The 20,429-nt window shown below is 36.4% G+C and overlaps 3 protein-coding genes across 3 annotated transcripts; 1 reads left to right on the forward strand and 2 right to left on the reverse strand.

Annotated features, from left to right (window-relative positions):
- Positions 1-632: 632 nt before the first annotated feature.
- On the reverse strand, positions 633-2,588 carry LOC114518955 (peroxisomal biogenesis factor 3-like). The gene is made up of 3 exons (XM_028539006.1): positions 1,890-2,588; positions 1,318-1,641; positions 633-1,098 (listed from the first exon to the last, which is right to left on the reverse strand). The coding sequence occupies exons 1-3, from the start codon at positions 2,470-2,472 to the stop codon at positions 887-889; spliced, it is 1,119 nt and encodes a 372-aa protein (XP_028394807.1). The 5' UTR covers positions 2,473-2,588; the 3' UTR covers positions 633-886.
- A 308-nt stretch (positions 2,589-2,896) lies between these two features.
- Positions 2,897-15,329, forward strand: LOC114518981 (leucine-rich repeat and IQ domain-containing protein 1-like). The gene is made up of 29 exons (XM_028539032.1): positions 2,897-3,136; positions 3,435-3,644; positions 3,820-3,874; positions 4,118-4,341; positions 4,705-4,779; positions 4,941-5,003; positions 5,297-5,373; positions 5,588-6,418; positions 6,542-6,592; positions 6,835-6,922; positions 7,506-7,658; positions 8,110-8,260; positions 8,484-8,674; positions 8,845-8,972; positions 9,208-9,281; positions 9,628-9,721; positions 10,283-10,450; positions 10,534-10,591; positions 10,717-11,013; positions 11,483-11,670; positions 12,262-12,316; positions 12,580-12,782; positions 12,998-13,086; positions 13,187-13,297; positions 13,681-13,753; positions 13,993-14,100; positions 14,352-14,421; positions 14,503-14,566; positions 14,869-15,329. The coding sequence occupies exons 1-29, from the start codon at positions 2,984-2,986 to the stop codon at positions 15,012-15,014; spliced, it is 4,248 nt and encodes a 1,415-aa protein (XP_028394833.1). The 5' UTR covers positions 2,897-2,983; the 3' UTR covers positions 15,015-15,329.
- Positions 15,330-15,410: 81 nt separating this feature from the next.
- On the reverse strand, positions 15,411-16,992 carry LOC114518982 (dolichol phosphate-mannose biosynthesis regulatory protein-like). Its single transcript, XM_028539033.1, has 4 exons — positions 16,920-16,992; positions 16,022-16,111; positions 15,828-15,930; positions 15,411-15,694 (listed from the first exon to the last, which is right to left on the reverse strand). The coding sequence occupies exons 1-4, from the start codon at positions 16,920-16,922 to the stop codon at positions 15,636-15,638; spliced, it is 255 nt and encodes an 84-aa protein (XP_028394834.1). The 5' UTR covers positions 16,923-16,992; the 3' UTR covers positions 15,411-15,635.
- Between the last annotated feature and the right edge of the window lie 3,437 nt (positions 16,993-20,429).

Raw genomic sequence — 20,429 nt, forward strand, 5'->3', positions numbered from 1 at the left:
TTACCTTTCTTTGCTTTAGTGTTCAATAAACTTCCGACAGATATTAATTAGAAACACTAGTTAAGATACACCAATTCCACGACGCGAACGTGAAGTAAATACTGTTTCTAAAACTGAAGTAATATTTCCACAGTTTCACAACAGGAATAAAATTTATGGACTTCTTTTGGTAAACCAGGATAGAGCTGTATGTAAAACTAATTAAAACTGGGTTCCTAACACTACCGGCTGATTCCATGTCACGTCCGCCTCGTAGAAACCTTTGACATGCTATCTCTACGGGCATATGTTCCTGAACAGCCGTCGAGAAATTCGCAAGCGATAATTAGCGAGTTATTAGAGATCGCGCTTCTAAAAGGCAAGGCCGAACTTCTGACAGTTGGAGAATTTTCGTTAAACTTCTTCGTTTCATATTTTCATTCCTACGAGGAAACCGGAGTTTTAAAAAATCTTGTTAAGTTACTCCTTGTCACCTTCGAAGTGAATGTGTTTCTTCGCCTAGCGTTTGCCACTTTACAAGCCGCAGCCTACAAATATTTTGAACCCTGTTGGACGTACACTAATCACTTTTAGAAAGGGTCTGGTAATGTCATATTGCTCTTAGCCCACCATCGGTATGGACTAATTGAGATTTATAAATATATTCACTCTGATGCAGAAAATAATACAATCATATTTAATAATTATCGAGAATTGTGGATAGTGGCGTAGCCAAGAGAGGTCGCGGAAGCCATATCTTGAAAACACTAAAATTCAGGGAAAAAATTAGGAAGAGTTATAGGAAATCTACAGTTCTCTCTGGCATGATGGTTACGGACGTCTTTCCTGGCTACGCCCCTGATTGTGCAGATAAGAAATTCCAGAAGTGTATAATCAGTCTTACAAATTAGTTCCTAGGTTTACTACTAAAAGATTCGTAAATATTGGCTGCAAAGCTCTTAACACATTCTAGTGATCCAAGATCATCCAAATAGTCATTCTTGTCCTCTGAAAACACTTCGTTTGCTTTACTATTAATGATCGGACATATCTTAGCAAGTGGGAGATGTATTGAACATAGACCATCCTCTATGGAGCAAATCATATCTGCTGGGCAATCTATAAAAAAGGTACTACATGTTAAAAAAATCGGGTAAAATTGCTTTATTCTGAACTATAATTTTGCAGCAGAATTATCCATGAGGATGCCAGAAACATGAAATCTGGCAGCTTGGAATGCTCCAGGGATAGTGATGATTTAATCATTTTTTTTATAAGCTGATGTGATTTGGGGGATAAGTTACTGTTTGGCCTTTTAAATTAAATAGATGGAATGACCTTGTTGATCAACAATAAATGATGACTTTATTCGTCTCATGACAAACATAAAACCAATGTCAAGACAGGCATTGAAGACTACTTGGAAATCTTCACTTTCTAAAACATCTGCTGTTTCATTTAGAAGTTGACTGGATATCACATCTGACTCTGAAATATCATCTTTTGGTAACAGAATTGAGGATATTTTGAGCTGAGATGTTGTTGATCCTTCCATTACTTGTTTGGGATCAGAGAACTTTAGACATTGCCGTATTTGGCCCAACATTCTTTTAATATCATGATAACTGAGCTTCTGCTTTAGTGAAACACTTCCTAACACACCTACAAAAAAGAATAGTCTATCCATAAAAGAGGTTCAATAAGGGTGGCTGTCATTGATCGAGCTTCTTATTATGATGGCTGAATGTTATCAAGTGTGTGACATTCTACATAATCTTATCAGCTCAACTCTAATTACAAGAGCATAGGATTTTTGTTTGGATTTCAGATTTGATGAGGGTTGCATTTTTGGAATAAGGTTTACATTGCACAAAGTTAAATGGTATTATTATAATTTATAAAATGTTTACCTTCTACAACATGCTGTATAACCGTAACTAAATCTTTCACAGAAGACTCCAGGAAAAACCTCACAATTCCAAGATATTTCTTTTGCGTCACATCACTTGTGCCGGCCCTTTGCCCACCTGTAGAAGCAGAACTGGTCGTATCCTCACTCTCTACATCCAAGTACATGTAACCCCCTAGAACATTCAATTGAACACGCAAAAACACCGCTAACAATGAACTAGCATAAATTGCTGTCACAGTTCTTGTAAAACTGAGGATCTTTAACCGTTCCCAAAGGATGAGTTTATCAGAGGGTTTGTTTTTTAATTTTTCTGTAATCGTTGTGGAATCAACTAACTCAAATACTGCATCTTGTAAACTTGGAAGTAAACTACGAAGGGTGGTGTTACACGTCTTTTGGTTTCCATCAAAGTGTAGTTGTTTCTTTGATTGAGCAAGAAACTCGACATGTTGCGTTTCGTACCAGTCGCCAAGTTTCCATTCAGCCAACTTGCCCAGGGCAAAAGCACCACCTATGAGTGCCCCAGTTATAAATATTTTTCGACGATGCCGTTCAAAAAAGCCTCTCAGAGAAGAAAACATCACGTTTTACAAGTATTGATACGTTTAATTCCGATTCTGTCCAGTTATTTACCGTAAACCAAAAATGTACATTGTTCTACTTTTATGTCCGGTGAAGCAGCCATATTGGTTTTAAAAGTAAGCACACCCCCCGTTTCAACAGAATGGCAAATTGGTTAGGCTGAAAGTCTGGTTCGAAAACAGCCTAAAAACACTGACGTTTTGTAATTTATGATTTACTAGAACTCCAAAAAAAGGCATTAATTCTAAAATAATAAGTTAAATCATTTTAGGCGTCTTTAACAATCCATATTCTTGGTAAAACTAATTAAACTATGCTTTATTTTGTCGTTTTCTCGGACATTTTAGCTTAACTATGTTGTTCCCCCCCGTATTTCACCACTGGTGGTAATAAGAAGAACGCGTCTCTATGGTAAGCCCGGGAACTACAAAACAAACATGGACGACAGAAGGTGCAATAGTACAAATATAGATAGAAAGTAATGTTAAAAGTACAACTATGTCTTAAACTATGACTGGGTTAGAAGAACTGGATGAAGCCGATATTGTAGAAGCTATACGGCGAGAGCTGGAAACGTTGGACGACTCTAATTTAGAAAATATAGAAGATTTTTCAGGCACAAAACATGAAAAACCCCGAGCAGATTTGTCGGACTATGAAACAGTAAGGGCTTTTTTGTGTGATTATGTGTGTTGAGGCGAGATATTTGAACCAGTGCCTTGCAGTATGAATGTCAATCAATATCAATTGATATGACATTTGGGAACATTAATTAGATTTGCTACCACTATAAAATCTAGTATGACCAATGACCATGATATTTTCCTAGGCAAGTATCTGCTGCTACAGGCTATTCAATAAAAAAGTGTTGTACTAGATTTTGTAGCTTTAGCTGATCTAAAGTTCCTATTAAAATCTGGACTAGGTCCAGGACTGATGTGCATGTACTGCATCCTTTTAGACACTATCCAGTGAGGAGAAGTATGGTGTGCCACCAGACTCAGTTGAGATGTTTATCAAGCTGTTGCAATCAAGGAACAATGAGCTGCAAGAGCAATTAGCAACAACCGAAGTTGCTGTAAGCTTGACACCATTACATGAAGATGTTGGTGCTGTCAACAATGAGTTGGATGAGGATGGGACAAAAATATCAACAGAAGAAAAAGAAAAAGTACATGCTTTGTTGTTGCTTTTTTAAACCCTGGCAGTTATACTGAAGGGCTAATTTTCAAAAATTATTTTGGAGTTTGTCTTTTAGAGTTTTCAGGCATTTTTTGTCCAACAAATCAGATTGTATTATGGAGAAAAATAGTTTAAATGGTTCACCAAAGTTTCATATTGTGTAGGTTTTACATGAAATCGAGGAACTTGAAGCAGATGTTGCAGGAACTAAAAAAAATGGTAAATAAATATATTTAGGAAGTTGATTGTATCAGCTTAATGTAGGGCTATCATTGCATTTTTTACAAACTACTACCTAGTTATAAGTTTAAAACTCTTTTTAATGTACTATTTCTGCATATGATTAGAGGCAAAAAAAAATCTATTTTAATTTTTGAACCATTGTATAAATTTGTATTTCTATTAGAGATATTTTGATACTTACATAGAGTAGCTGAATAATTAGGGTTTTTTCGGGCAAAGTTATAGAAATTGATGATGAAAATATTGCATCCCTGGAACAAATTGCATTAAAAAATTTAAAAGAGCTGGAAATGAAACAAGAAGAAAGAAGTGATCAATTGAAGAACGTCTTTAATGAAATAAAAGAGGATGAAAAGTTGAGATATGAGAAAGAAAAAAGGATAAGAGAAGAAAATAAAAGGAAGGCAAATGAAGAACATCAATTGAAGATGACCGAGAATCAGGTTTATGCTTCAAAGTACAATCTTTTCCTAGCATACATCCATTAAAGTTTAGACTTCAGAACCATGATTCCCTGTCCACAGTATTCTTCCAAAATTTGATCATGCTTTGTGGAGCTGTGGGTCAGACGAGTTTATTGAATTTTGATTCAAATTACGCTTAACTGCATGACCAATCAAGGGGAGGATATGACACCCACAACAGCCCAACATACCAACCCACAACACAGTATAAAGTTATAATTTTTTTCCATAAACAATTTCAACATGGTAAGGTAAAATTGTTATTGAGATTGATCAAGGTCAGGTTTTGCAATACTCTATGGTCCATAACTTTTTCAAATTATATTTTTCTATTTTTGATAGAATGTTAAAAAGAAGTTGGAAAATGAGGCTGAGCAATGTCAAAAGAAGCTATACAATCTTCAGAAACAATTTGAGGTTATTATAAACTCTCTTGCCCATGTTGTTCTCTGAATCACATTTGCAAAGTTCACATTTTGTGTATCTATTGCCAACTTGTCTTCCTTTTGATAGATTTTCTGTAATTCCGTATGAGTCTTGCTGTCTATAAATGCATTCTTTATGAAAATTTTTTTCAGATGGAAATGAAAGATTTGGAAAAAAGACGGGAAGATGAAAGATTAGCATTGGAACAATTGAAGGTCTTTAAATTACGTTTGCCTTGTAAATATAACATTGTATAGATGCTTTGATATTGATGTCATAATAGCAAGCACATTTAAGCCCTCGCTGAGATTGAGCATTTCAATTATTTCCGAGGGCAGGTGGAAAAAGTAATCAAGGCTCCGAAGCTAGATCACTGTGTTTGTTAAAGATTCCAATGCCCTTTGTGTTGAGTATCTCTGACCAATTAGCTGATTTGGAAGATTCTCCGCACAGTTGCAGCTAAGAATGATCAACACACTTCACTCAACTTTATTCTGTTGTATTTCAGAGTGATGAGAGGAGAAAACGTCAAGCTCAGAGAGAACTTGCTTGTATCACAATCCAAAAGAATTTTCGGAAGTTCAGGTAATGCTTGTTAATATTTGCATTGTGTATTTAGATTGAGAAGTTTTGATATTTAAGTTGTATAATGTTATACAGACCTCCAGATCTGTCTTGTTTCCTGTATTTTTAATGGTCGAACCTCTTTATATCTGCGGCTTCAATTGTATATGTTTTGTTTTACATCTGTATTACATGTATATGATCAACGTTCTGCCAACACTGATCTTTCATTTAGAGTTCAGTCAAAGTTTGGTAAGACCCTGAAGGTGAAGAGAGAAGAAAGACGTAAACGAAGACTGGAGGAGTTGGAGGCGTTAGATAAGAAAGAGAAGAGACTAGCGGAAGAAGCTGTGAAAATGGCAATGGAAGAAGAAGAAAGGAGGTTGAAAGAAATTGAAATGGAAAGAGAGAGAAAGGAAGCGGGGGAAAGAAAAAGATTAGAAGATGAAAAGAGAAAAGCTGAGGAGGAAGAGCTTAGAAAGAAATTAGAAATCGAGAGAGTACAGGAAAGAGAGAGGTTGGAAAAACAGAGAAAATTAGAAGAACAAAGAAAATTTGAAGAACAAAGAAAATTAGAAGAACAAAAGAAATTAGAAGAACAAAGAAAATTAGAAGAACAAAAGAAATTAGAAGAACAAAGAAAATTAAAAGAACAGAGGAAATTAGAAGAACAAAAGAAATTAGAAGAACAAAAGGAATTAGAAAAGCAAAGGAAATTAGACGAACAAAGAAAAGTGGAAGAACAAAAGAAATTAGAAGAACAGAAGAAATTTGAAAGGCAACGGAAATTAGAAGAACAGAAGAAATTGGAGGAAGAAAAAAAGTTGAGAGAGCAAAGGCAAATGGAGGAAGAAAAGAAATTAGAAAAACAAATGAAAATGGAAGAACAAAATCAAATAGAGAAACAAAAAATATTAGAACAAAATAATACAATTTCAAAAACACTTCAGAATAACGATTACAATATGTCAAAGGAAATGTCTACAGTTGCTTGCGATTGTTCTGAATTGTGCGTAGGATGGGAAAGACGTAGAGATGACTGGCTGAAACGAACTACTTCATGGAGGTAATTTTTCTCTTACGTATTCAAAAATAGAATAAATATATACTGTATGTATGCGCTATCAATGTTTTAATGGTCATTAAGTAGCAAAACTTTTTATCATAACACAATTTAATCTGTACACAGCACGGCGGCCGTGGATGAGAAGACGGATGTGAAGATACGATCCAAACCAAGGTAGACGAGTGTAGTGCGTGCCACTAGTTTTTCACATTATCATGATTATATCTTTCAATTCAGGACATTTATAAAAGATCTTGTTAACTGTTTTATGATAGCTAGAGACCAAAAGGGTTTTAGCCAGTTTTTAAAAGGATCCAGAGTATTTTATCACTTCTAGTTATATTTGGTCATAGAAAATACTGCACCCTCGGATGTAATATGCTTTGTGTTTCTTACACGGACTTTTGTACTTCTAGACGACCGCTTTCTGCTTCACAAAAACTGCCTTCTTTATCTGAAGAGGAGTTGTTAAATTTTTCTAAAGGAGTAACGTCTGTGGATAAAGTAAGTTAATTACTTTAATGTTAATTGCTTCTGTGAACCTGGTTCGATTTGTGTGCATCACGCACTTTCTCAGCCGAAAATAATTCCACCTAAATATAATATATTAATTAAGATAGCCTGTTAGAGGGATTTGCTATAACTGAAGGAGCTACCAACCAACCTCGTACGATAATTTTTTCTGGACCTCTAAAACTAAATAGGTAAAGAAGAATCTAAAGAAGTTACGTCACGTTACTATGAATAATAATATTTTAGTCCAGACAGGAACCATCGTCAAAAGAAGCGAGCGATAGGTTGCTTTCTGTTTTGTCTTTATAGTGGTTTGTACTTTACACATTCAACTTTCCGTGCAAGGAACGTTCTTTTAACAACCTAGCGGATTGAATTAGAGAGAAACATCATCATTCCGTGTTAAGACCGCTATTTCGTCACCCTAACATAGGATATACCTGTATAGGGAATACCATCGTCTCTCGACATTTAAAAACAGATCAAGCAGTGTGCCCTGTATATGAATACTGTTCTTCTGGGGTGATACTGGACCTTCACATATCCTCATTTTGTCATGTTCTTTCTACTGTAGATTGTTTGTATCAACGTGAAGGATCTTCCTCCGCGCAATTTTAAGACCATGTCGAGATGTCCCAACGTCAAGTCTGTCACTGTCACAAACTGTAGCGTGTTATCAGCAGAGGGTTTTGATAATTGTAAACAATTAATTGAACTAAATCTTTCCGTAAGTTTGCATGGAATTAATACAGGCAGGCCTCAAAAAAGGATAGATTGATGATAGGTTCGCACGTTGTCGCATCGAATGACGTGGGTTTAGATAAGCCCCAAGCTGACCTCGTGAGGTGAGCTGGAGGGTTGGCTAGGAGATGATTGGGAGGTTGGCTAAGAGGTTAGCTCTTAGGTTGGCTGTGGGGTTGGCTGCGAGGTTGGCTGCGAGGTGGTTGGGAGGTTGGCTGGCTGCGAGGTGATTGGGAGGTTGGCTGTGAGGTGATTGGGAGGTTGGCTAAGAGGTTAGCTCTTAGGTTGGCTGTGGGGTTGGCTGCGAAGTTGGTTGTGGGGGTTGGCTGCGAGGTTGTCTGAGTCCTTCATAATTCATCTCAGCTCAGTGGGAGGATCAACAACTACGCCCGAAGATCAACTCAGCCCATCTACCTAAATATACCTTCATTTCCTAGGACAACAGCATTCAGAATGTAAGCTGTCAGAACTTGGAATCTCTCGAACAGCTCGATTTAAGAAACAACCAACTGACGTCTATACATGGCCTTGATGACTGTAAGAATTTGCGATCACTTTATCTAAATGGAAACAAGATTACCAGAATAGGTAATTCACGATTAAGGGACAGAAGTTATTCCAGAATCTACGTACTAGAATCTACGTACTACAAACATTGTGCTATTTATCCATTTCGTGTTATATTCGTGTGCATACCATAGAAAGAATTCCTTTGATATGCCATTATATTTTGCTTTTTCTATATGTATAATTGAAGTCTGGGTGTATATACACATATATTCAATTACGATGTTCTAATTCCATATTTTAGGAACAATACAATCCAACCAAGTATTTTTTCTCTCACTGAAAAATAATCAACTCATCACCACCAAGGGTTTATCCATTTGGAAATACTTACAAATCCTGGATTGTTCAAATAATCATTTGAGTCAAATCCAAGAATTGGAGTGTTGTCCTTTACTACGAATTCTGAAATTACGAGGAAACAATCTGAGAAAGGTGAATTATTCATTAATATACATGATATAATCATAATGCTGGTTATAATGAAAAAACAGCTTAGTTAAGCCTGGTGTATGCATTAGTATGTTATGAAAATACTCTATGGTTCATGATGTGTTCTACTATTTGACTGTTTTTGTATCCTAATAATGCGTTCGTTCCTTCAGCCCCCAGAGTTATCAAATCATGTTTTACTACGAGAACTTCATCTGAGTGAGAACAATATCTCCTCCATGGATTGTCTCTCCAGTCAGTGGCTGCCACTTCTGCAACATCTATATCTTGACAACAACAGGTGAGTATATTCACTATTCTTGTAATTAGACTCAACCTGGTCCAAGCCTTGGGCTAACGGTTTTGGTCCTCCCGGTTACGGGATCCATAATTAGTGTCAAATTACTTCATTAACTTTCTGAGGGAATCCTCAGGCTGCATTGGAACACTGGAGTCCCCCCAAATATGCATGTAATGATGCGTTTTTTAATTGAAACCTTAATCACAGTGGTTAAAGCATAATTTCATTTCATTAGCTTATCCAGCGTGTGTCCTTTGAGAGCTTTTCCGATGTTGGAAACTTTGGATGTGCAAAACAATTTGATTTCAGGTACGTTTTACTTCTGTTTCTTGGTTATCGCCAGCTCTGAGTCAGCTTCCGACAATTACCCCACCCACCGTAGCAATACCCTTCCGATTACCAATACGTAGCTTTGAAGTACTTTGCTTCTCTTATTCTTCAAGACCTTCCTTGATTTCCACCTCATCATGTTTTATCTTTCCTCCATCATTGGTCTTTCCAACCAGCTCTTCATCACCACTCTTAGATATTCGTACTAATCCAGGGACGCATAACCTTCCTCTTCTTGAGTGTCTGCTTCTTCACAATCTTTGTTTGACCTTTAATATTTTTATCACCCGTCATTCATTTAACATTTTGTTGTGTTCATAACCAGAGGAGGAGAATATTTTACCCGGCCTTACGGAATGCCATCAATTACGAGTACTGAATATACAGGGAAACCCGGTGTGCGAAGACTCGGATCTCAAGTAAGTCATTCTTAGGATCTTAAGTAAGTAAGTCATTCCGCTGCCAAATGAAATTGGGCCCGGTGCCCAAGAACAAGAACTACTTCAAGAGATAGTAGCTACTTAGCAAGGGCACTGTGCTCTGCATGTTTGATGATCCAGTTTTGACTTTGGGCACCGGTGTCTGGCACTTAGTCTGAACGCAGCCTTTGAAGGCATATTCTGTAACAGATATCACATCTGGGGCTGGTTGTTCAAAAGCCGGTTAGCAAACCTAGGTTAACTCAAATTTTTACATCAATTTCTTTAATCGCTGAACATGTTTTTCCATAAATATTTTCTGGATTAATAGAAGTTTTGTAAAGTCTTGAAACAAACAGCGGTGCAGAAGCATATAAACCAAAACAGCAAAGTAAAATATAACCCGGGGTTAGTGCTAACCCAGCTTTGAAAAACTGGCCTGGAGTAGAACTTTAATGTCTGTTTGCAGAAAAGGCAATTCCTCTCAGACAATCTACACAAAAATGGGTTTAACACTTATAGTTGATAAACCAGTCTTCTGAAACCTGAATCGTATTTTAGATTTGGTATATTGAAGACGTTGCCAGAACTGAGATCCTTGGATGGAGAAACACTCGAAACTAACATGAATAACGATCATTCTGGCGTTAAGACAATTTTCCATTCCATTTTCTGCGCACAAATTATTGCGCAAGATGACATGCTCAATAGACAAAAAGCGGAAATAGAGTAAGTTCATGTTGAGTGAAGTGTATTTCGAATGATGTTATCTTTTCTGATGCTAGACAGCCAACAAGTTTATTTTTTTCCAGCACTTGCCAAGATGAAACTGGTCATAATAATCAGGTTGTGAAGAGATTGAAACTTGAAGTAAGTAGATAATTTTATTATTAGTTGTTCAACATTTGACATGGGTTTAGTCACTTGAATCTTCAGGCTAGAGTTTGAGTTGCTACAAAGCTTAATCCAATAAACTGAGTGTTTTCAATTTCCAGAGTGGACATTATCAAGAATTGCAAAGCCTAATCATCAAACAGCGGTTGGAACATGAGAACTTTAAGATAGCTTCTACCAACGAGGTGTCGCCGAAGGATAATGTTTCGGTCTTGTCTGATCTTACCTCACCAAACAAGATGGTTGAGAAAAAGGATTCAGGGAAATCAGTGAGTGCTGGAAAGGATGCGTCTTTTACTATTGACAGAGACGTTCGATCACCTTGTGTTCCGTCCCCAAATATTAGAATGGATGAAGATGGCATGATGAAACGAAACCAGGCTGCCACTCTCATACAGGTACGAAGCCAAGCTTGCGATGCTTTACGTCTTTCTGTGAGCGTTAATAATGCAAAACGGTGCGGAATATTATTATCGTACGTCTTGTTTTGACGAAGTACAAACGGCTGAACAATGTTCTTAGATTAGTTATTGCAATTCCTTAACGAAGATAGTAGAAAATAGGTGTCTATAAATATGTCTTGAGAAAATTAAAATTCCTAAATCAGTTTCTTGTTGATGAAAAACAGGATTGAACAATGTTGTGCTGCACACGGCAAGGATAGTTTGCATTATTTTTTCACAACGTTCTAAGCCTCAAGAAGTATGAGCATCATTATTACTACCATGTGTGTGGGCCACAATATTGTTCGATCCTTAAAATGGAAACAATTTAGGCGTTTTTACCTGTGATCTACGATTGAAATTAAAATTTTTCAATATCTTCTACTAAACACGTTCCAACTGTAGTAATTGTTACATGTTTCAGGCAAAGTTTCGCGGGTATCGTATACGGAAAAGATATTTAGAAGCGACTAAGACAGCCCAATTCTCGGACATAGATTTGGAGACGGAGGATTTCAATTTCGATGAAGAAGTTGATCTCGATATGTTTGATATGGATGAAGCTGCTTTAGATAGTTCCTGGGTACCTACAAACTTGCCTCAAACTGCAAGGTAACTTAAATGATTTTATATAATAACGTTAAGAATTCAAGCAATCTCATTAGTCGAGAGCCATGACCTCACAGATAATTTTAACGAATTTAATCGGTAATCTTTTGTTTTACTTTGTCAGCCAATCACATTTTAGCACGTGTCTTAAGCTAGCCAATAGCATTTCGTCAATTCTATAGATCATGTACGCGTGATATCTGCAAAATTTCTACTTTGACAATTTTCCAAGTGCTGGGGAAACTATTTGCCTGTTTAATTTCGGAATTTTTTCGATTTTATTATATGAAACAAATAGATAACATTGATCCGTTGTCTGTTCTGTTATAAATACATGGATGACGTAATTTGTGATAAGAACAAATGACGTCATCCGTGTATCTATTTGTTTTGTTCTTATCACAAATGACGTCATCCGTGTATCTATAAGTGAACAGACGACGGTTCAATGTTATCTATTTGTTAAATATATAATAGATAGCTACGACAGTTAAAGTCAAGGTATTTACTCACTGTGATTTATAAAAAGGAAGTCTTGTCTGAAGTCGTTTTATTTGCTCATAATTCATAAATTGAATGTTTATACTCATCTAGAGATTCGAGTTTAGATGAAACACCCACACACTATCAAGTTGGCGATTATGGACTTGTAAGTTTATAACCATAGCCTACTAACTTTTCTGCCTGAATAAACTTTTGCAAGTAATGAGTAAAAATTGCTAGTTTAAATTGCTAACACTGGATGTAAGAGTAAAGCAAAGTCTCATTTCCGAAAAAATCTGACTTAGGCAGAAAAGTTAGTGAGCTATCGATAAAACTAATCAATTCAGGAACTGGTTTGGTATATAAGAGTGAAAATTTTACATCTTAATCGCTTGGTTCTCTAAAACGTTTTCCTGTATATTCTAACAGCAAACAGAGTCAACGCCTCAAGAAGATAACAGTCGAACATTTCCTCGCAAACACGCGTGGAGATCACCCGATTCCCCACTACACAGTCCCAACCCAAGAAACGTTATTCCTCCGATACAAGCTCCGAGTGTCCTGTCTGAGCAAACATCCCCGCCTGGTGAAACCCATCGATCTCATAGAACCAGTGAACTGTCCAGTGAATGGTGGGTGTCTAATAGATCTTGCATGAACTTAATCAATCTAGACTATTCTTTATAAAGGCCTAATGTACAGAGAGCTTGTGTTCGTTTTTCAACGAACGAAATTCTTTAGATTTCTATAAAACAGTGGCGATGTCCGGTTAAAGAAAGAATTGGAAAAGATCTTCATTGCGTCGGCGATTTTGATGAAAAATTAGAATTTTTTTATTTTGTTTCAGGGGATTTCGAAAGAACACCACAGCTGAGTTGATGGTTAAACGAGCGAATAAAATGAAATACAACGCCCTTCGCAAGAAGAAATTAACAGGTATAAGAATGGCGGGTGTATATTCCTGGAGAGATGCTCTATGACGAACTCGTGATTTGTAAAACACGAGTCAAACTTTAGAAGTTCTTGTTGTTTGCAGATCCTGATAAACGGTTTCAACTCTTTAAGAAGGCAGATGAAACGAACAAAGCCCGTGGTGTTCAGACAGTGCAGAAGAGAAAAGAGAAACAAAGAGTGGATTATTTCAGCGGTAATATGAGCTAATACATAGCTTGTTAATTTCCCTTATTATTCATTCTTGTAATAGGCCCACCCCCACCAAGGGTGAAAACGGATGCACGCAGTGTTTAGGCGTACAAAAGGCATATTTAATATTTTACTCCTAAGGGTATCTTCGAATATCTGCGTGATAATATTTTTTAAATATTCGCGTTAGTCGTTTCCTGATAAGCGTATTTCTTTGATGTTGATTTGTAAATTTTCACCACCAGTCTCATGACATCCTTTCCCCTTAATCCCCCCCCCCCACCTATCCTTGTTTCACTCGTTGTAACGACGTGCGTTTCCCACCGATGCGTTTTGTGTTGAGAGCAAGCCACGATCAAACACTGATCTGCTAACGTTCATTTGTAGGACGACCATACGGGGATTATGAGAATACAAAAGAAAAAGAAGACACGAAAGCAAAGAAAGAAATGACATTTAGGTACAGGATATTGCAGTATATAACATAAACAAAAGTTTTAGACAACTTTTAATCAAATAGTGTTTATTCATTCTTGTTTTGAAAACTGTAGCAAACGCATGGTTGATCTAAAGGTGATAATTCTACTAAAAAGTTGTCTATTATATTTTTCAAATCTCCCAAATCTGTGCAAGACAGAGGTGTATTGTCTTAGTTCATTTGTCTATATCTTTTTTTTATCCTTTCTTCCTGATCTTCAGTTGGGTTTATGACCAAGCTGTCCTGCATAAGGATCAAGGAGAAGAGATAATACGAGACACCAGAGAATATTATAGCGAGACAAGACCAGGCAAAAACAGTCATGAAAGGTAAGAATTTTAGGAACTGGGTTAAACGAGACTAAAGACCATGTTACACGGTGCAATTTTTCTTGCAACTTGCAATGCAATTCTTCTTTTAAGAGATGCAAATTGGTGAAGAGTCTTTAAAATGTTAGTGTAAGAAGCGCTCGAAAAGTTCGGTAGTTGCCAAATTTACATCTCTTAAAAGAAGAATTGCTTTTCAAGTTGCAAGATAATGCTAATGTCCATTGTTGATATCATGTTGACTATATTTTCAGGTCTCCACCAGGAGTGATCTTACCGCAAATGGATCCAGTGATTTTGGCTGGGCGGAACCTTCCATTAGTGGTATGAACAGTGTGTCATACATACACGCTTGTTACGTGGTTGCTAAATATAATTTTTCATATGAAATCTTATTGCTTTTAGGCAAGTCCCGTGGGAAACCCAAGAACACCGTCTATGCATTCTGGGGATGTAGAAATTGGTTCATGTAAGTAAACTGTTAATTTGCAAAAACTCCAGTAATTGTCTGAGCCATATGACTAGGACCCAAACTCAGGTGCTATAATCTCACATTTTCCGCCTAAATCCCGAAGTTTACCGCCAGTGATTTCATCACGTCTTTCCCAACTCAGCTCCCACTGAAAGCGATTAATAACGCTGCAATTGTTCTAGTTAGAACTTGGTTAACAGACCGTTCGGACGTTCCTATAATCCTTTTAATCCAGTCATTGATTAATTTTAATATTTTACTCCAGTGAGTGAAGTTATCTCAGAGTATTCTCGTTACAGATCGTAAGTACAAATGGCAACAAACAAAGACGCACTCCAATCCTGACCTTACTCGTGTTGGTCTTGGCAAGATGTCTGATACTAGGTCTGGCAAGAGTAGTAGCGCTGAAGCGAGAATTATTAAAGAACGTAATCACATTCTTTGATGAGTACAGAATTTCCTTGTCCCTGCGGTGAGGGAGTGTGTTCGTATGGCCTGAAGACCTGGAATCCCATTTTCATCCCAGTTTTCATCCTGGTTTTCTAGAATCGTATGTCATACTAAATGTTGTTTGTAGATATTCAGTTGAAGTTAATGAAAAGGATAGGTTCCAAAGTACCCCTTGTGTTCTTTGCTAATTAGCATTAACAATCTTTCTCTAAAAGAGTTTTCAAACATGTGGCTTGCTTTAAATCATATATCACAGATTATTTTAGGACTGAAGGAACTATTAGATTATTAATATATATAAAGACATATCAGATTGTATATATATATAGTTTTGTTCATAATACCAAATACTAATTAACTATTCTTCTGTTTCTTGAAAGCTTAATAATACTTTATTATTTTTTAATTGGATGGTTTTCAGAAAGGGTATGTTAAACAACAATTTAATAGAAACATTTGCTAGCCAATAGGCTACCTTTTTGCTTTCCCCATTTGTTCACTCACAAAATCCCTAATAACTGAGTTTAGGTTTTCAGAGGGACAATTTCTTGCAACGTTCCATAAATAAGATCACTAACAGTTCAATAATGTATGTATTGAGTGCAAGCTATTGTTGTCACTTAGATTTCTTTTCTGATGCTCTTTTCTTCAGTAGAATTACAAAAATAAATGACCCTGAAAAATTTTTAAAAATTTATGTCACATGAATATCTCTAAACCTTTCATTAATTGATGAACTATGACAGAAACCCTTCCACTAAAGGCATGAATATGAGACTCTATGGCAGAAAAAAGAAATGGTTCATACCAATAACCAACAATGCTAATACCCCAGCAACAACTGGTATTAACATAGCATACATTCTATCTGGAAAATAACTTTGGATAACATGGTCTGCGTCAACAAAGGGCTGAAACATAGGATGAACAAATATATATTCTCATAACAATGAAGGATGATGAAATTTAGGAATGGATTTACTGTCAAATAATCATACTTACCAAAAGAACAACCCACAGGGTATAGTAAATAAATATTAATGAACCAAGAGACATCATTGCCATGCCAACCACTTGATCCAACCCTGTTGCCTATCAATATTCAAAGTGGTAACAAAATGTCTTCAAATATTTTATAATTATATATTAATGGTTGGTTGATTAACTAGACAATCATGGTTACTATAAGAATTAGGTATGAATATTTTCATATCATAGTGCTTCATTTTGTCTAAAGATAACTTTGGAATAGAATCGAATATTTACACTTTGTGTTAATCATTCTTAATATGTCTTGCTTTTTCAAAATTTTTTTTTGCTTTACAGCCTTTACTTTTGAAATTTTCTGCTGGTCAGGTTTTTTGTCATAGTGCTTCACATCACATGCTTAAATATTTTGTTTCAGATTAGGTTCTATATATTTCTAGTGATCTCTAGTTGTAAGATGACTAGATGACTGCAAAGGAAAGACAGGAAAGGTCTAAATTGCATAGTTGGCTTGAAGTGGAAGGCCTATTCATTGGCCTCTTGATTGGATATTTTCCACTGGGGACAGCGGATATTTTGGAAAAATCAGGGTATTTTGCTCCCTTTATATGCTAACTTGCTATCAGTATAATTTAAGCAACCCAGTGGCAAATGCATTTTTAAGAGCTGTCAGACCTGATATGACAATTTTCTCCATTTATATTCCAAAATTGTTTGCAGGAAATATCTGGATTGGATGCTTTCGCACGGTCACTGACTGAGACTCGTTCTGAGTTTGCAATGCACCGCACTAATTTAATTAATCTGTTTTTGACCCCATATTCCATATTTATAAATTCCATAGTAAGTTTCACATAGGCAGCTGTCTACTACGGCTAGTCTTCACAACCGTAAAAATCGCATGTAACCTTACCATTATAATTACTATTTACTATTCTTTGACAAAAACTAGACTGCTTTGGAGCTATACATTTCTTTCTTTTCACCCTTTATAGAAATTATAGTTTAAATCAGCCCGCAATTTGTGCCAGCGTTAACCTCGTCCACGCAGGCGCACAAACGGCCGTGTAGTAATCTTTAACCGCACCAGTCACCAGTCGGCAGTCAAAACTCTTTTGGAAAATGCAATGGGAACTTTCCTAAGTTTCTTTCAATTCTTTGTTAGCATCTCCCCAAGCGTCCTCGCGCGGTCGCTTTTTTGTATTATTCTAGTAACATTCTGAAATCTATACGTTTTTCAATAAAGCCCCTATACAGTATATAGGTTCCCACAATCTCCTGCGAAATCATCTGGATTCTGGGTCTCGTCTGTAATTACTTGGCCGCACCCATAGTTTTGCAGTGAAATGCAAGAAAATTCAGATAATTTTTGTGATTTGTGCCGGCCGGGAATAGGTATATTCTGTGGTTTTTAGCGTATTTTTTCATATTTAGCAATTCCGAGCAACGTCAGTGAAATCATGGATCGGAACATTTCGTGCGCCACGTTTTTAAACTTTTTAAATTTAGAAACCTTATGCCTATTCGTCTGTGTGTACATTTCCTTTTTTTGCAATTCTAATTTCGTACGTCAATACTTGTTAAATAACATAAACCCTCTTATCATCTCTTATCATTTCATATCATATGTTTTACAAATGAGTTGTGTCTTTGTCTATTCAAGTGTTACATATTGGGGTGTCCCTATGTTATTGTGATAGAATTATTAAAACTAATAAATTGTTTCACTGTTTAGTGTTATCTTTTCACATATCTCATTCAATGTTAAGGTAATCTCATATAGGGAGGTGCAGAGCTTAACTACGTGTCTATGGCATTTGTGGTCGAATGTCCTTCCTCTGTTTGCCGTATATATTAAATCCATTCTGTGGTCTTCCACTATAGTCAATTCAATTATTTATCAGACAGTAAGCAAAGAAAACAAACGAATTGTGTGGCCTGTTTTAAATATCTTCTATTTGCAAAGTATGAAAAGCCTTTCAGCTGTGTTTATTCATGCCATCTGCCACAAGGATATATTCTGTCAAGGATCTTAAACTTTTATTTCCATTGTTTATAGAGAAAGCGTGGGGTAGCTCATTTATTGTAAACAAACCTGTAAATAAGGTAAATTCAAAAGAAATGGGCTGGACAATTTCAGTTTCGCCTTTCAACGAAGAAAGAAAATATTTAAGTTTTGGATTAAGCGAGTTTAAACATTTTTACGGGCATTCGTCAGTTTTTATTCCATTTAAAATCATTTTTGATTCTCTGCCAATATGATGACTACTATAATATAACTACTCTCTGAGTCTGACTCTCTATATGAGATGTCACGCAACCTGATTGATTGGCTTCTCTCGGCTTTGCCTCGTTGCTGATCAGTACGACTCACGAGCTCAAGGATATATGAGCACTAGGATATCATGGAAATTGGGGACTGGGTCGACTATTTCTGTCTCAGCTACGAAAATAATACATCCATTGTGTGAACAAAGTTCCCGCCTTGGCTTAGCCTAGTCTTAGGCCCGTATTCAAAAAGCTCACTCACACTCAAACTCATTGAGTGGGAGATCTTAATCTGCCCATAACGTTTCAATGGCGGTATTTTCAGCCGAACAGGGGCTTGATTTTCAGTGATTTACCTTATATCTTTTCATCTATTGAGAGAAAACTTTCTCATTGATCAGCATTAACAAAATTTATATGTCACACTCAATGAGTGTGAGTGTGAGTGAGCTTTTTGAATACGGGCCTTAGCCTTTCAGTAAGACCTCCGAATAGTGCTATGTGAGGTGTAATTTCAGTGCGTGCAATACACTTTATATTAAGGCTATATTAAGGTTCAAATATTCCGAAGAAGCCATTACTAATTAGGTTAAATCTTTTATTTATATTAGGGTATTAAAATTTAGGCAACCAGAAACCAAGTTCATTTTCTTGTTTGATGTATCCTGCCGACGGGAGGCTGATGGCCTAAGATAATTTAATTTAGTTAAAGATACACAACATGATCAAAGATCATTAATTAATAATCTTTTGCGTGGTTTTTATGTTATTTCTGTATACCTAACCCGCATCCTACGCTCAGTTGAAGCTGTGAAATTAATAGTTAAAACCCCCCAAAATCTTTTAAACAGTTCTTGGTGAGATTCCAACGGTAGGTCAGAGAAACAACCACTTGTATATGCTAAGCTAGTTCTTGGCTCAAGCTAAAGTGACAGAACTAGTGGACTACGGTATAATAGTCAGCTATGTCCTGAATTGTATTCAGCCTAGCTCCAGGTCAAATAAAGATAAATGTATAAATTGCGAACTCGCACGAGTGATGATTCTATGTTCTGATGTAAGAGTTCTTCATCGAGGATAACATGCAAATTAAGGACAGTTAATATTATAGATTTTCCCACCGGGGAAAGTGTCACAAAGATCGACTTTGAGCCACAAAATAATTCTTTTATCAACTTAAGTTTAGAACAATTCAACAACGCGAATACTGAATTTTTGTGCCTCATGTGTTCTGATTGGGAAATAAGGTTGGTAGAAGTTAGATAGCAATCAAATACGAACGAGTGCTTGCAACTTTTTCCCCTTTCTTTTTCTGCAACTCTGTCACTTTCTCGTACTTTGGACAGACTTCCCTTTTAGTCACGCTGGCGCTCTGTCAACGGTTCACCAAGGAAGATCACTTTCATACCCTGCATGTGTGCAGAAAAGTTCTACTTCCTCTTCCAGAGGTATTCTTATAATTCTATTTCTGCCCAACTTTATTTCAGACAATATTCGCCAATTTAAAACTAATGTTATAGTTTTTAGCCAGGCGTTTTTGAACTAATAAAAACCACAGAAAAAAACGCCCTGATTCACTCGCAAAAGACAAGGCGCCTGCGCATGACACGACTAAATCTGGGTCGTGTCTATATACTTTATTTGGCAAAATAGATTATACCAAGATAAATAATCATTTCGAAGTAAAATTTAAAATTGTTAGGCTGGTAATCCTGCACATCAATACCCTATATACAACAACTTTATATTGGGATAAAATCTCTTAAAACCTAAAAAAAATCGCAAAACACACAATAGCACATAACCGTTTATTTTTATCAGTGCGCTAAAATATTCATAAGCTGTCGGTTTACTTAACTGACACAAGAATAAATGATATTTGTAATAAATTTCATTTCACTGTTTGCATAAGATGTAAAATCCGTAGTCAGCTATGCATTTGTATGGAGACTAAAAAACCCGACTAAATTTTTTGAAGTGTCACAACAAAACATTCGACTGTGTTTTTTCCATCTGTTTTGTGGGCTTCTCGTCCTAGCGGGGAGGAAGACGGTTAGGAATCGGGTTTAATACGTGCTGTGATTTGTGTCAACTAAGACTGGGGCATTCTCATCTTTACTTAGAGATGTGTCCATCACATTTGACCGCAGAATAA

The sequence above is a fragment of the Dendronephthya gigantea genome, unplaced genomic scaffold, assembly GCF_004324835.1.
Source record: "Dendronephthya gigantea isolate DGI-Jeju-01 unplaced genomic scaffold, DenGig_1.0 000012F, whole genome shotgun sequence".
Classification (NCBI taxonomy): domain Eukaryota; kingdom Metazoa; phylum Cnidaria; class Anthozoa; order Malacalcyonacea; family Nephtheidae; genus Dendronephthya; species Dendronephthya gigantea.

Bases quoted from the DNA above. Each gene is read 5' to 3' on its own strand.
- LOC114518955 (XM_028539006.1), bottom strand. From the start codon at position 2,472: ATGTTTTCTTCTCTGAGAGGCTTTTTTGAACGGCATCGTCGAAAAATA. The intron at 1,642-1,889 runs GTAAACATTTTA...TCTTTTTTGTAG, and splicing joins TATACAGCATGTTGTAGAAG to GTGTGTTAGGAAGTGTTTCA. The intron at 1,099-1,317 runs GTCATTCCATCT...CCTTTTTTATAG, and splicing joins ATTTATTGTTGATCAACAAG to ATTGCCCAGCAGATATGATT.
- LOC114518981 (XM_028539032.1), top strand. From the start codon at position 2,984: ATGACTGGGTTAGAAGAACTGGATGAAGCCGATATTGTAGAAGCTATA. The intron at 6,419-6,541 runs GTAATTTTTCTC...ATCTGTACACAG, and splicing joins AAACGAACTACTTCATGGAG to CACGGCGGCCGTGGATGAGA. The intron at 11,014-11,482 runs GTACGAAGCCAA...TACATGTTTCAG, and splicing joins AGGCTGCCACTCTCATACAG to GCAAAGTTTCGCGGGTATCG.
- LOC114518982 (XM_028539033.1), bottom strand. The intron at 15,931-16,021 runs GTAAGTATGATT...CCTATGTTTCAG, and splicing joins CCCTGTGGGTTGTTCTTTTG to CCCTTTGTTGACGCAGACCA. The intron at 15,695-15,827 runs GTATGAACCATT...AAAATTTTTCAG, and splicing joins ATTAGCATTGTTGGTTATTG to GGTCATTTATTTTTGTAATT.